This window comes from Triticum aestivum, chromosome 6D, assembly GCF_018294505.1.
Source record: "Triticum aestivum cultivar Chinese Spring chromosome 6D, IWGSC CS RefSeq v2.1, whole genome shotgun sequence".
Classification (NCBI taxonomy): domain Eukaryota; kingdom Viridiplantae; phylum Streptophyta; class Magnoliopsida; order Poales; family Poaceae; genus Triticum; species Triticum aestivum.
In genome coordinates, this window is record NC_057811.1 from 332904617 (window position 1) to 332917521 (window position 12905).

The following is a 12905-nucleotide window of genomic DNA, read 5'->3' on the forward strand; positions in this document are numbered from 1 at the left end:
TGCCTTCTTCTGCTCGGAAGGTCAAGAAGGCGGCCAAGGACGCCGACGACATCACGGGCCCCTTCCTCCGGATCGCCGCCCGCAGCCTCCTCGACGCCGGCGTCCTCTAGGTGATTCCTCCTCTCTCCTCCCCTCCTTCCCCCTAGGTTTCTCTCCCCGCCGGCGTCCTCTAGGTTTTTCACGATGTACACTCAAAACTAATGACTCTGAATCTCTGCTACTGAAAATCATACATTTCAGATATGACACTGTTTGGACATTTGTAAAATCCAGTGCTTGTGTATCTGCTGTTTGGATTAACAATTATGAATAGCACATCCTAGGACATGAACTAGAATTATGAACAGGACATCCTAGGAGTAGATGAACATTTTGTGGTTCTGCTAGGACTTGCTCCAGATTTTTTAACCCTAGGATTTCTTTTCTTTTAGTTCTTTTCTTACTGAAAATTCAGAAACTTGGAGTAACCTGTGGACTGTACTTTTGTGATCTCCTACTCCTGAATCTTACTACTACAAGAACAAGCAGTACAAATAAGGCTAGAATTTACTCTGAATTTTGACAGTAAGAAGAAGAATGAAAATGCAAGGAGTAAATAAGAATAAGAATAAGAATTTTACTTATGATATGATGATGAGGCAAATCACTAGCAGACAACTGCCAAGAATGCAGGACTATTTTACTCTGCCTAAGAATATGCATGTCTTGTTTTCTGGTTATGGATATTGTGTAGTACTACATATCTTGTTTTTTTGTAATATAATGCTTACCAAAGGTTTCAATATTTTGCTGTTACCATTGTTCTTTGAGCATAATTCTTTTTCATTTCCTACTATCCTTATTCTAATTCTCTTAAATTGCTATGTTGTGTGTAATAGAATTAGATCTTGGATCTGCTAGTGGACTTTGGGAGTTTGTTTACCTGGCACCATTCAGTCAAGTAGCCATTCATGTGAACTTTTATTTTGTCCATATGAAAGCAGAGGACCATATGGTCTGTGGCCTTTTCATCCATCATTTACACTGTGAATCCAACACCAGTGGTGCTGCTTTGTTTCTGTGATCACATTGTGGTGCCCGGCACATTTTCCCCATCACTTCGTTACCCCTTTCTCCTGAAATGTTGATTAATTTCCGTTTCGGTTGAGATTGGGGCCCTCCTAGGTCAAGAAAATTAGCAAAGGTCCTGCCCAATTTTCTTGACCTAGTAGGTGCCCGATTCTCAACCGAAACAAAAATTAATCAGCATGTATCTTGACATCAACCAATAGTAGTGATCTAGTGCTTTAGTGGTTGGATTAGTTTGGTATTTTTTCACACACTCAGACACCCTTGCTTGCCATGTGTGTGAGAGAGATAGTGAGAGGAGACAAGAAGAAGGGGGTTAGGAAGATGTTGCCTGCTCATCAAAGCTAACCATCTCCCCCTTTTCACCCCTTTTCCTTTCTCTTTTGTGGGTTGCAAGGAAGCTACTGGTTCCATCCCACAACACCTAGCAACAACACACTAACAGGTTCCATCCCAAAACACCTAGGCAATATCACAAACATCTCTCAATTGTTCCTTGACAATAACCATCTTTTTGGCGACATTCCTCGAGAATTAGGTTATTTGGTCAACTTAGAGATCTTGTTCCTTGACAATAACCAACTTTTTGACCAGACTTTTTTCCTATTTAAAGCGAAACATGGCCCACAACGATGAGGCCGGCGGTTCGGGCGGCAAGCAATTCTGGGAGCTGTCCCAGGAGATGGAGGAAGAACCTCACCGCTATGAGGACGCCGCGGAAGACACCGATCCTGACTACACAACCCCTAGTGGCGTCGGGGATGACACCACTGATGGTGCCGCCGAGGATGCCACCACTGATGATGGCGGCGCACGCACAGATGGCAGCCAACCGAAGAGGCAACGGAAGGACCGGCGCCCGAACGTGCTCGGCACCGTCAAGGAGGAATTTACTGAAGTGAACTCCGACGGGCATCCAACGGCGCCCAAACATGTAGTCAAGGGGTACTCGGTTTAGCTCGGGTGCATTCTCCGGAGCACCGTCTCGATCAACACCGAGAACCTAAGGCATAAGGACCGAGGGAATTTGCGCTGCCTCCTCTTCATGAAGTTGCACGAACGATACAAGTTCCCCAATGAGTTTGCAAACACACGCCTCTCAGGGATTAAAGTGAATAGTGCCGCCCTCACGAGGATGAGCACGGCCCTGTCTACATGGAGAAGCACGGTGAAGGCAATGATTGAAAAAGGTGATAGTTATGAGAAGATCAAGGCGAAATATCCTTTGATGAGTGAAGATGACTACAAGGAGTTCAAGATCAAGTGCGAGAGCAGCGCAACCTCCGAATCAAGTCAGTGAGGGAAAGAAATGCGGCAGTTGAACTTAGGGGTCCACCAACTCGGTCCCGGCGGTTATAGAGTGGCGGAGCCTATATGGGACAAGGAGGACGCGGAGCGTGCCGAGCAAGGCCTACCGCCCCGCTTCGAGAAATTCCCTGACAAGCAGACCAGGAACTTTGTCAGGGCCCGGTACAAGGAGGACCCGGTAACAAAGGAGCTTACCACGGATCCGAAGACCAAGACGCTTGAGAAAGTTCTGGTAAGGAATACACCCCCGCGTAATTAGCTACATATATGGTTGCATTCTAGTTAATGAAGCCAAATTTCTAAATGGTTCACATTCCTTCCGCGGGAGGCTGAAAGCAGTAGCGCGGGGTCATCTCAGAGCTCCCCTTTTGACACCCCTTTAAATAGGGCGTTGAACATAATGAAAAACAAGGATAAGCTTAGTAAGCCGTCGTCAGCTGGTCGTGTGGCCGGCAGAGGCTTGTCCACAAAATGGTCGTCATACTATACCGCTGGTGGGCGAAAGGAGAAAAAGACCAGCTCGAAAAGCCAGTCGCGCGAGGTTCAAGAACTCAAGGCACAAGTGGCGCGGATTCCGGAGATTGTCCAAGAGCAAGTGCAACAACAACTAGGAACGACGCTCACCGCCATTGTGCCTACCTTGATTCAGGGACTGACGACGTGGATTACGGGTGGCCAACAGGGGCCTCCCCCGGTTCCCAGCTTCACGGCCAGCAACTCGCACAACGCACAAGCGGCGCCATTGGTGTCTCCGGCGGAGGCGGTATTCGTGTCTCCGGCGCCGGCACGGGCATTGGAGCTTAATGCACCTGGGTGTACGCCGGCCGGCACCTCGCCAGCAAGCGGCCCCTCCGTCAGTTGCACGCGCACGCCCGCCGTTGGCGGTGCCTCGACATTAGCCGAGCTCGACGGCATCACGGTAACTAAGCCTCTCGGCCGATGACTTCATCTCCTTGCCTTTGACTGGGCATCCCTAACGCCCTACATGTTTTCGCAGGGCGCCACCGATGTTCCTTGCACTCTCCTGCACTTCGTGGGCGGCGAGTTGGTCGATGTCGCCAAGGGCAGAATCGTTCAACCGGGCAACCGCGTGTTCCACGGTAATCCGATGCCACCCACCTTCTATAGGGTTGAACTGGTTCGGGTACTGCCAGGCTGCGACGAGTTGTTACCTCCGATTCGACCCGCTGGGGCCGACGAAGATGATGTGATGACCCTCAGCGCCTGTGTAAGCTGCCCCCTGCTTTGGCCGAAGAGCCAGATTCGTTTGGGAGCGGGGGACACCACCCCACAGACAAGACCGCCAGTCGTGCCTGCGCCAAGCCATGGCAAGAACGCCGCAACGCTACTGGACCTGCCAGACATCCCTATGGCACAGGATCCGAACATGCATATGGCACAGGATCCGGACGACGACGACAACGACGACGGTACATTTACCAACGTCGATAAGTACTTTGCCGAACATGGGTACGGTGACGAGTTCTGCGGGCCTCCTTCTCAAGAACCCAACCCTCAAAAAGATGACCGCGATCTAGCTGGTACGGCGGAGAAACCCAATTGCAACAGGCGTCGTCTGGCGTTCAGTTCTCAGGAGACGCCTCCAGCTGCCGCCTTCACCGAGCCTCAGATAGCTAAGGTGCCAAATATTATCAGCCCCAACACGCTCAAGAAGGCGGTCTGTGAGCAGAACTCGATCCCATTACAGCAGATCAAGAAGAAGGGACGGAAATGAAAGACTAACAAGGGCGCCAGCGCGAGCCAACCGGCACCGAGTACGATCCGTGCTCAGGACGGACCACCTTCACCTAAGGATATCTCGAGGAGGGTGCATGTGGTGGGTAGGCCGATGCTACCGACAAATATGCTCAATGCTGCAACCGGTGCTATGCGGAGTCTGCATGACAGTGTTCTTTCTTTGGAGAAGCGGCGTCTCAGAGAGAATGATGTGGCATACCCGGTTTTCGTGGCCAAGGTGCCAGAGGGCAAGGGCTTTGTGGATAGCGCCATCGGGGGTACGATCGTCCTGCGATTTGATGACATATTTGCTATGCTTAACCTTCATCCGCTGCACTACACCTTCGTTCGGCTGTTTTCGCTGAGTATGGAGATGCGGATCATTAGAGACAAGACCCCAGACATTGTGATAGTCGACCCCTTCTACATGCGTGCCAAGATCTTGGGCAGCGCTGGGGACCGGCATGTCGCGAGTTCACACCTCGAAGGCGTCATTCTGGCAAACCCAGATAAGGATAACTTCCTCGTGCCTTACTTTCCCGAGTAAGTCATCTCCTAACCGCCCCGTAACATATGATTTCTTAGATTTCGATCGTTCTTTTTTTCTAACATTCCGTGTTCTGTGCAGTGACACACATTGCACACTCATCCTCTTAAGCCCGAAATATTCCATGGCCACGTATCTCGACCCGGACCGTGACTCCAAGATAGACTATACAAATATCAAGAAAGTTCTTGATGATGCTCTCCCCGGCTACGCCGCATCTGGAGGCACCTTTAAGAGGCCAGTTCGTAGGTACGGCAGGCACGTGTTCACCCACAATACGACGTTCCCCTGCGTCAAGCAGCCGCCTGGCGGTCAGAAGGATGCCTACTACGCCCTCCATCACATGCGGGCGATCGTGCGGGACCATAATCACCTTCTGCTACCAAATAATCTCAAAGATTGGGCCGCAAGCTTGGGGGCAATCCAGGACGCGGACATCCGACAAGAATTCTTTCGCATCCAGTCGGAGTTTGCAGAAATCATCCATCAAGATGTCCTTCGTACCTCGGGACAGTTCTACCTCAAATTTCAACCGTCCAACAGCGAGATAGACACAACACTACAAATGCAGGCTGACAACGCCCGCGACTTCATGACCATCACGACAGACGGCGGCTTCATCCACGCTCCGGTCCCATGAGTCGAGTCGAAAGTTGTGATGCTATGTGTAGTTCTGAAACATTCATTAGCTCATGTTGTAATTAAACTGTAATGAACTTGTATGTCTCTTTGGTTTGGACAGTCGTTCAACTTAGATGTAATCGATGCTATTTGTTAGTAGGACCATGAATCGTGCTATTAATGTCTTGCTTTTCTCTTCCGATCCTTTTGTTGCATACTTATATATTGCTTATATATTGTCTGTTGTTTGGCTAGTGCATAGAGATGCCGTCGTATGTCGTGTACAAGGGTAAGGTTCCCGGAGTCTACGACGACTGGGAGGAGTGTCGGAGACAGGTTCACCGTTTCAGCGGTAACAGTTACAAAGGGTACACCACTAGGGCGGAGGCGGAATCTAGATACGCGCGCTATCTAGCGGGAGAGAGGAGGGAGCGTTGGAGGAACCGGATGAAGACCAGTTTCATCGCGATGATGCTCATCGTGATGACCGCATCTCTCTTCTATGTGATGGTAGTTTAGATGATCGATATCGACTTGTAATGTGAAGACAAACTCGCTACTCGCGGTCTCGAGACTTGTAATGTTCTATCTTCGTTCGGTCTTTTGAATTCGGAGACTAATATGATGAATTGTATTCGGAGACTAATCTTCTATTGTATTCGATGAATCTGCTGTTGCTGTGTCCTGCTGCTTATTTTCTGTCCAATAATATATTTTGTAATCTGTGCAAAAATCAGAAAAAAAATCCCTAATATACATACTAATGGCGCATCACGCCAACGTGCGCCATTAGTATGCCAAAGGATACTAATGGCGCATCCCAGAGCAGTGCGCCATTAGTATGCCAGAGGGTACTAATGGCGCATCACCCAGCAGTGCGCCATTAGTATGCCGAAGGATACTAATGGCGCATCACACTGCAGTGCGCCATTAGTATGGCAAAGCACATGGGTATATATGGCCCCCTGGGAGGCATACTAATGGTGCACCGTGGCCTATACTAATGGCGCACTGCCCGGTGCGCCATTAGAGTACCAGATACTAATGGCGCACCAGCGGTGCGCCATTAGTAAAAATTACTAGTGGCGTGATGCTAGTGGCGCACCAGTAGTGTGCCATTAGTAGGCAAAACTGGTGCGCCACTAGTAAGCCTTTTTCTAGTAGTGCTCATCACTTTTCTGTCGACCTTTATTGACTTTGTCTCTATTGTACCTCTTGGCTTGTTATCACTTCTCCTCTGAGCAGGAACTTCTTTCACGAATGGCCAGATACCGATTTTCCCAGAGAAGGTCACGTTTCCTTCACGGTCCCACCTTGGCCTAGCAACGACCGTTAAGAACATCACCTTGCCAATACAGTTGCCATGTATAGGCCTCGTAGGCTCCTCCTGCCCATCCAGCAGATAGTAGGTCTTATTTTTCTTTGTCATATTGAACCATTTCTCATCAATGTGCACAACATTATGCATTGTCTTAAATTTAGGCCTTGAAGTTTTGATCGTTGTCTCATCAAGCATTGACATACAAAATTCCATCCTATCCTTCTTATTCTTTTCTTTTAGAGCTGGCTTCACACAGTTTGTGTGTCTCTTTATCAAACTCAGCTCTTACTTTCTATGCAGTGTGGTAGGGCTACATCCGAGTTGCCAAGCTAGAGATCTGATAGTGGACCTCTTATTTAGCGGGATGGTAGGGATTTGCTCTAAATTGATGTCCTTTGGCTTTCTTCCAGAGTTTCCTTTTCTCTGATCGGAAACATCCACCTCTAAACCTTCTAAAATTTGCTCCATCGCCTTCTGCCAAACTCTTTGTATACTCCTCACTTCTACCTTAAAAAGTTGTGCAAGGTCTTTCTTATCATTTCTTTTGAATTTGCCACCTCTGCTCATGCACACTGAATGCAATGCCACATAAACAACATATTTTTGCTCGTTAGTGAGGGTTTTCTTTTTTCTAAGTCCTTGCTCAACAACTGCAACAAGAAACAAAACAATGAAAAAAAATATTAGTCCATGCTCAAATGATCAAATGAAAAACAACAAGAAATGATCAAATGATGAAATGCTCAAATGCTCAAATGATAAATTGATCAAATGATGAAATGCTCAAATGCTCAAATGATAAATTGATCAAATGATAAATGAGCTACTGTTCATTTTCAGAAACTAGAGTTACTGTTCATCTTCAGAAACTTGCTAAATGAGCTACTCTTACTGCTCATTTTCAGAAACTAGAGTATTCAGTTTGATCTAAACTTCATAATTTTCTTGGATTATTTAGTTTGATCACTACTTGATCATATTTTTCCTAGAGTATGATATAAACTTGATCATGCAAAATGATCACTACTTGATCATATTTTTCCTGGAGTATTCAGTTTGATCTAAAGTTGCTAAATGAACTATTCATTTTCAGAAACTGGAGTACTATTACTATTGCTGTTACTATTGTTGTTTCAGTTAACTTGGAGTAGTTCACTACTGTTCCATGATCTAACTTGGAGTATAACACTTGCAGATGAGTATTAACACTTGCAGAGTACCAAATGAATTTGTTAATACCAAACTTCGTTGATAAACATTGTTAATACCAAATGAATTTTTTAATTGCTCAACACTTGCTTCCTACTCCACTATAGGGGTACAAATGAACTATTGATTGTTCATGGCAGGAGTACTGGAGCTCATGAACTGCATCTTGACCTGGATCGATGCCCTCTTCCTCTTCCATGTTCATATCATCTTGGAGTATGTCTTCTTCTTCGGCTGGAGTGCAATTGAGATCAAAATCCATGCCTCTACCCTGACTATGTCTATTTGCTTTTTCAGCTGCTGCCTATTCTGAAGTTGGTGCAATGGAGCCGGCCTGGAGCTGCACCTGCTGGATCTGGAGCCTGTTCAGGTACTGTCACAATATAAGTTCATGCAACATCAAGCACTGTAGTACTCCAACATCATGCAATTATACTCCTGTCATGAAAATGATGTTGCATGATGTTGTAAAAGTGATTCTGCCCCTACAGTACTTCATCATGCAATTGTACTCCAACATCATGTTATTCTGTTAATGACACTCCAACATCATGCAACTCTTTCAGTAGTACTGCACTTTTACTCCATTCCAGTACTGATTTTTGGAATGCTCCAACATCATGCAACTACTCCAACATCATGCAACATCATGCTCCAGTACCGATTTTTGTCATGCTAAATTTTGTTGCTACAACCCTCAACACCATGCAACTGAATTGCCCTTTTTGGACATGTTGAACGACCAGGACCTGAAGCCGGCAGCGATCTGCAGTACCTGGAGGTGGAGCTGGCGAGGCCCTGGGAGGGTGGCGGCAATCTGCAGCAGGGCGCTGGCCTTGGGATGACGAGGTGGGGATCTGCTGGCCCAGGACGACGAGGGGGGTCTGCTGGCCCAGGAAGACGGGGAGGATGGGAGGGGATCTGCTGGGTGAGATGGGAGGCGATGGAGGTGGAGGATCCAAAGGTGGGGGCGATGGAGCTGGAGGATCCAGAGGTGGGGGGGGCGATGGAGGCGGGCGGATCTGAAAGACGACCTGGGTGAAGATCGAGGAGAGAATTCAAAACTGAAGGGTAACCTGGTCATTTCGCTGCTTTTTCACCTGGTCAGAAAAAATCCCGAGCGTCATGTATTTCGGAATGGATGGAGTAGAATGGCCTGACCTGCAGCGTAACTGTCCATGTACACTTGTTACTTGGACACCGATTCCACATAAACATCCAGCTAGAGAATCCCTGTCAGGTTGAAAACGAAGTGTTACTCACGGAAACCACATTCTTCTACTCTACTCTAATAGTAACATTCACGTACTACCATTTGACCGGCGAAGTGGGGAGATACTGCTGGCACAAACCCGTCGTATCATGCCCGAAAATAAAATAAGAGATGTTAGCAATTCGTAATCGGTCGCCGTACGGCGAGGACGGGCCGGTTGACACGGCAACCTGATTTTGTTGGGACTTCCATGTCACTACTACTCCTTGCGATGCTCTGGCCCCTTGCCAACGACAAAGCGGTCAGGCCAGCGGCCCTCAGCTTTCGGACGTGCGTGCGGGTGCGTTTGTCTCGGCATGATACACGTTGGCGGTTCCAGGCTTCCAGCCCCGTCGAGCTTTCCGTTTGGGGGATGTGGGGTAGTCGGATCGCTCGTGCTCATCTCCTTCTGCCGACCTTCCCAGGCGTCCGTCTCTGCTGCACAGTCCCAACAGATGTCGACGTGCTGTGGACACGTAAATACTACGCCGTTCCCTACGCCCCTCCCTCTGTACGAGTGCCCTGTTCCAAGGTATAGTACAGTTCAGCTGCATCTCGCATACGTTTCAGATACGGTACTAGTAGTACTATTTTTTGGCTGGCTGGAGCAAGGAATGCCAGCCCAGGAACAGCCTACACCAGCTGCGTCTGTTACTCCTAGTAGCACTAGTACTATCTTAATCTTAGGAAGACGTTAAACGCATGTAGTATCAGTATGACAGATTGACACTCCGCATTAACAAATCCGTCGAGAGCTTGCCTCAAACGGTCTTCCAGGAAACGACGTTTTCACAGGTGCCAGCCTCTGCCTGTAGTGTAGTATAGTGAGCACGAGAGTCTGCACCACGAGCTTGGAATCCGGAAGAAGCTCGGTGGGATAGTGTAGCGGGGACCGGATCCGCGTCATGCGCTTTCTTCATCTCGATGTGACCAAACCCATTTTCACCACTACTATACTCCCTTTGGAACAGAATCCTTTTACGAGTGCACCTAAAAGCTTCCACTTTGCTGCTTGCTTTGGATGTTAATTCTTGCATCATGCAGGATAAGCCTCCTACCCGATCGAGAGTGCTTTGATGACATAGATCCTGCTTTGCCGTTACCCCTTTTGTCTGGAGCAGATTGGATCGTTCGGTCCGTTGCGTGCATCAATGGTGGTCTTAGAATTAGACCGGCCAAAACGCCTAAGTATGCGCATGGTGGTTGCTGCTCGCCTGCTCAGCAAATTTGGACGGTCGATCTGCATGCTGTCACGCTGCTATACACGCACCGCGTTGATAGCAATAGGTTGCTTCCTTCCCGCGAAAAGAGATGCAACCCGGTCGAGTCATTTTCAACTGGCATGTGTGGCATGTGCACGCTATTTCGTCCCACTGCAGCAGCAGATGAATCAACTGTGGAACTCAAATCACAAACAGCTTGGACTGAAATGCTATGGCATATTGGCATGTTACCAGATTATTCTCCCGGGATTTCTTTGGACGCACTTGCAGTGAACGTGTACGCTGTGTGTGTGAGTACCGCGGACATGTTCTTGCCGGTGTACCGTATAGATAACATGCCAAAGAGAAAAGAAAAGAAAAGGTAGGAGTATATACTAGGATATATGATGGCATTACCGTCGGAAACTCAACGACCGAATCCCTCTCTTCCCATGGAAAAAAAGAGCTCAACCACCGGGAACCGACCAAAGCTCGGAAGCTCGCCACATCAAGCTAGCGAATCTTTTCATTCTTAATTTTTCTAGGGCCTTTTCTTGCTTTGATTTGAATACTCACGTACATCACCTGAGTTACTACTGCAAAGCCTTTGTGCGACGCCATGACAAAAACAAGGCTAAAATGACGCACAAATCACTGGCTCGTCCCACACGGGCGCGCGCCCACACGCACAGTGACACCCTTGCCCGGAGTCTTCCCTCCCCGTCTCGGTTTCTCGCGTCCTCGCTATATAAAAACAAGCCATTGTCAAGCTCGCTTCTCCTGCCATTAGACCGCCCAGCTTCAACTCCTTCCTTCCACACACGCGGAACACAGCACAGGAAAGCGGAGACCTTCGACCTGCCAGCTGCTGCATGATGGCAAGGCGGCAGAGAGGATTCCGGCTCGGCCGGAAGCTGCTGGGCCTCTGGCGCCGGGCGCTCTGCAACCGCCGGCGACGCGGCTACGCCCGCCTGCAGCGGTGCCAGCTGGGAGCTGGCGCGAAGCCGTCCCACGCGGCCGTCGGGAGCGCCAAGCAGCAGCAGCAGCTGGTGGTGCTGCCGCGGGAGCGGGACGAGCCCCGGCGGATGCTGGGGTGGGGTCGGTCGCTGGCGCGGCGGATGAGGCTCCTGCCGCGGCGTGGCGAGCGGCTGCTGGAGGACGCCGGCGAGGCGACCACGCCCAAGGGGCAGGTGGCGGTGTACGTGGGCGGCGACGAGCCCGGCGGGGAGTCGATGAGGTACGTGGTGCCGGTGGTGTACTTCAACCACCCGCTCTTCGGGGAGCTGCTGCGCGAGGCCGAGGAGGAGTTCGGCTTCGAGCACCCCGGCGGGATCACCATCCCCTGCGCGGCCACGCGGTTCGAGCGCGCCGCCGCCATGGCCGCCGCCGGCGGCGGCAGGAAGGCGCCCGGCTGGTGGTAGCACGGCGCCTGCAGCCTCCTGTACAGTAGTACATGCATACACATGCGTGCTCGATTGAATAGATAGCTGGATGGATGTGTGTATTTTTTTTACCTGTTTGACTTTTTTTTCTGGGTGTTTGTGGGCGCCCATGCGATGCGATCATGCGAGTTTTTTTAGTTTTAGTGAAGATGGAGGAGCGGCCGAGGAGGCCAGATTTGCTTCCAGCCTCTAGCTCTAGCTCAACATGTTCCCCAGCTTGCATGGTGATGATCGTGTGCGTCCTGTATGATCTGGTGGCCGATAGATCGCAGCCGTTAATTTGCTGCATCGATCAATGGATCATGGTTGTCAATTAACCTCTCCGATTGAAATGGGCGGATGAAATATTCGTGGTCAAGTTCTTGTGTTGAGCGAGTCATTCTGCTCTGCTTCCGTGATTTCGGATCATGTGTTACTGGTAACGGTGGTACCGAAAGCGACGTCCGTGGTGTATACTGAAAATAGTCCGTACAACCGGCGTGTTGGAAGGTACCGCAAGCTACTTCGTGTTGTCGAGTGTTGTGCTGGCATCCAATGGTGCTTGGTAAAAACAGTGCGCTGCTTTGTCTGCCATGGCACCGCTTTCAGGGCGTCCAATTTTTGCTGTGACAACTCTTTCAGATCCATGGGTCCATGGGCCGTTGGATGTTGATCGTACGGATAAAGTGGTAGTCATCACTATCAAAACAAAGGTGAAGTAGTACCCAGTAGAATAGATGGTACGTATCGGGGATCGCTTGGCTCTTGGTTGCTGGTGCACCTTTTAACACAACAATTAGTAATTTTGAAAATGGTCGAAAAACCCTGGAAATTGTTGGAAACAAACTAGATAAATCATTACACTCGCATAAAAAACTTGGGGACAAAACGACTTTCGTGATATGGTCCAGCAAAAAAGTCAAAAAAGTCTAAATCAGCACTATACTAGGCGTACTATTCACTCTATATTCTCTTGGACAATTTGTTTTTATGCTCATATTTTTTGACAACTGTTTTTTGTGGTCAAATTTTGTTTATGAGTAGGCCAATAAGTCAAGTTTGCACGACAAAATGTTTCAAAGATTTTTGACTTTTTCCTGAATTGCTAAATTTTCCCTCAATTTCTGTATAGGGTTCATCTACCACCAGGTTCACAGGGGTATTTTCCGTTGAAATATATACTAAGGCCTTCTTTGGTTGTTGGGTAGGAAAAAACCAG

General features: G+C 48.9%; 1 protein-coding gene across 1 annotated transcript; it reads left to right on the plus strand.

Annotated features, from left to right (window-relative positions):
• The first annotated feature begins 10992 nt into the window (after positions 1-10992).
• Positions 10993-11930, plus strand: LOC123141573 (auxin-responsive protein SAUR36-like). The gene has a single exon (XM_044560680.1). It carries the CDS (start codon positions 11138-11140, stop codon positions 11684-11686), a length of 549 nt encoding a protein of 182 aa, XP_044416615.1. The 5' UTR covers positions 10993-11137; the 3' UTR covers positions 11687-11930.
• The last annotated feature ends 975 nt before the right edge of the window (positions 11931-12905 follow it).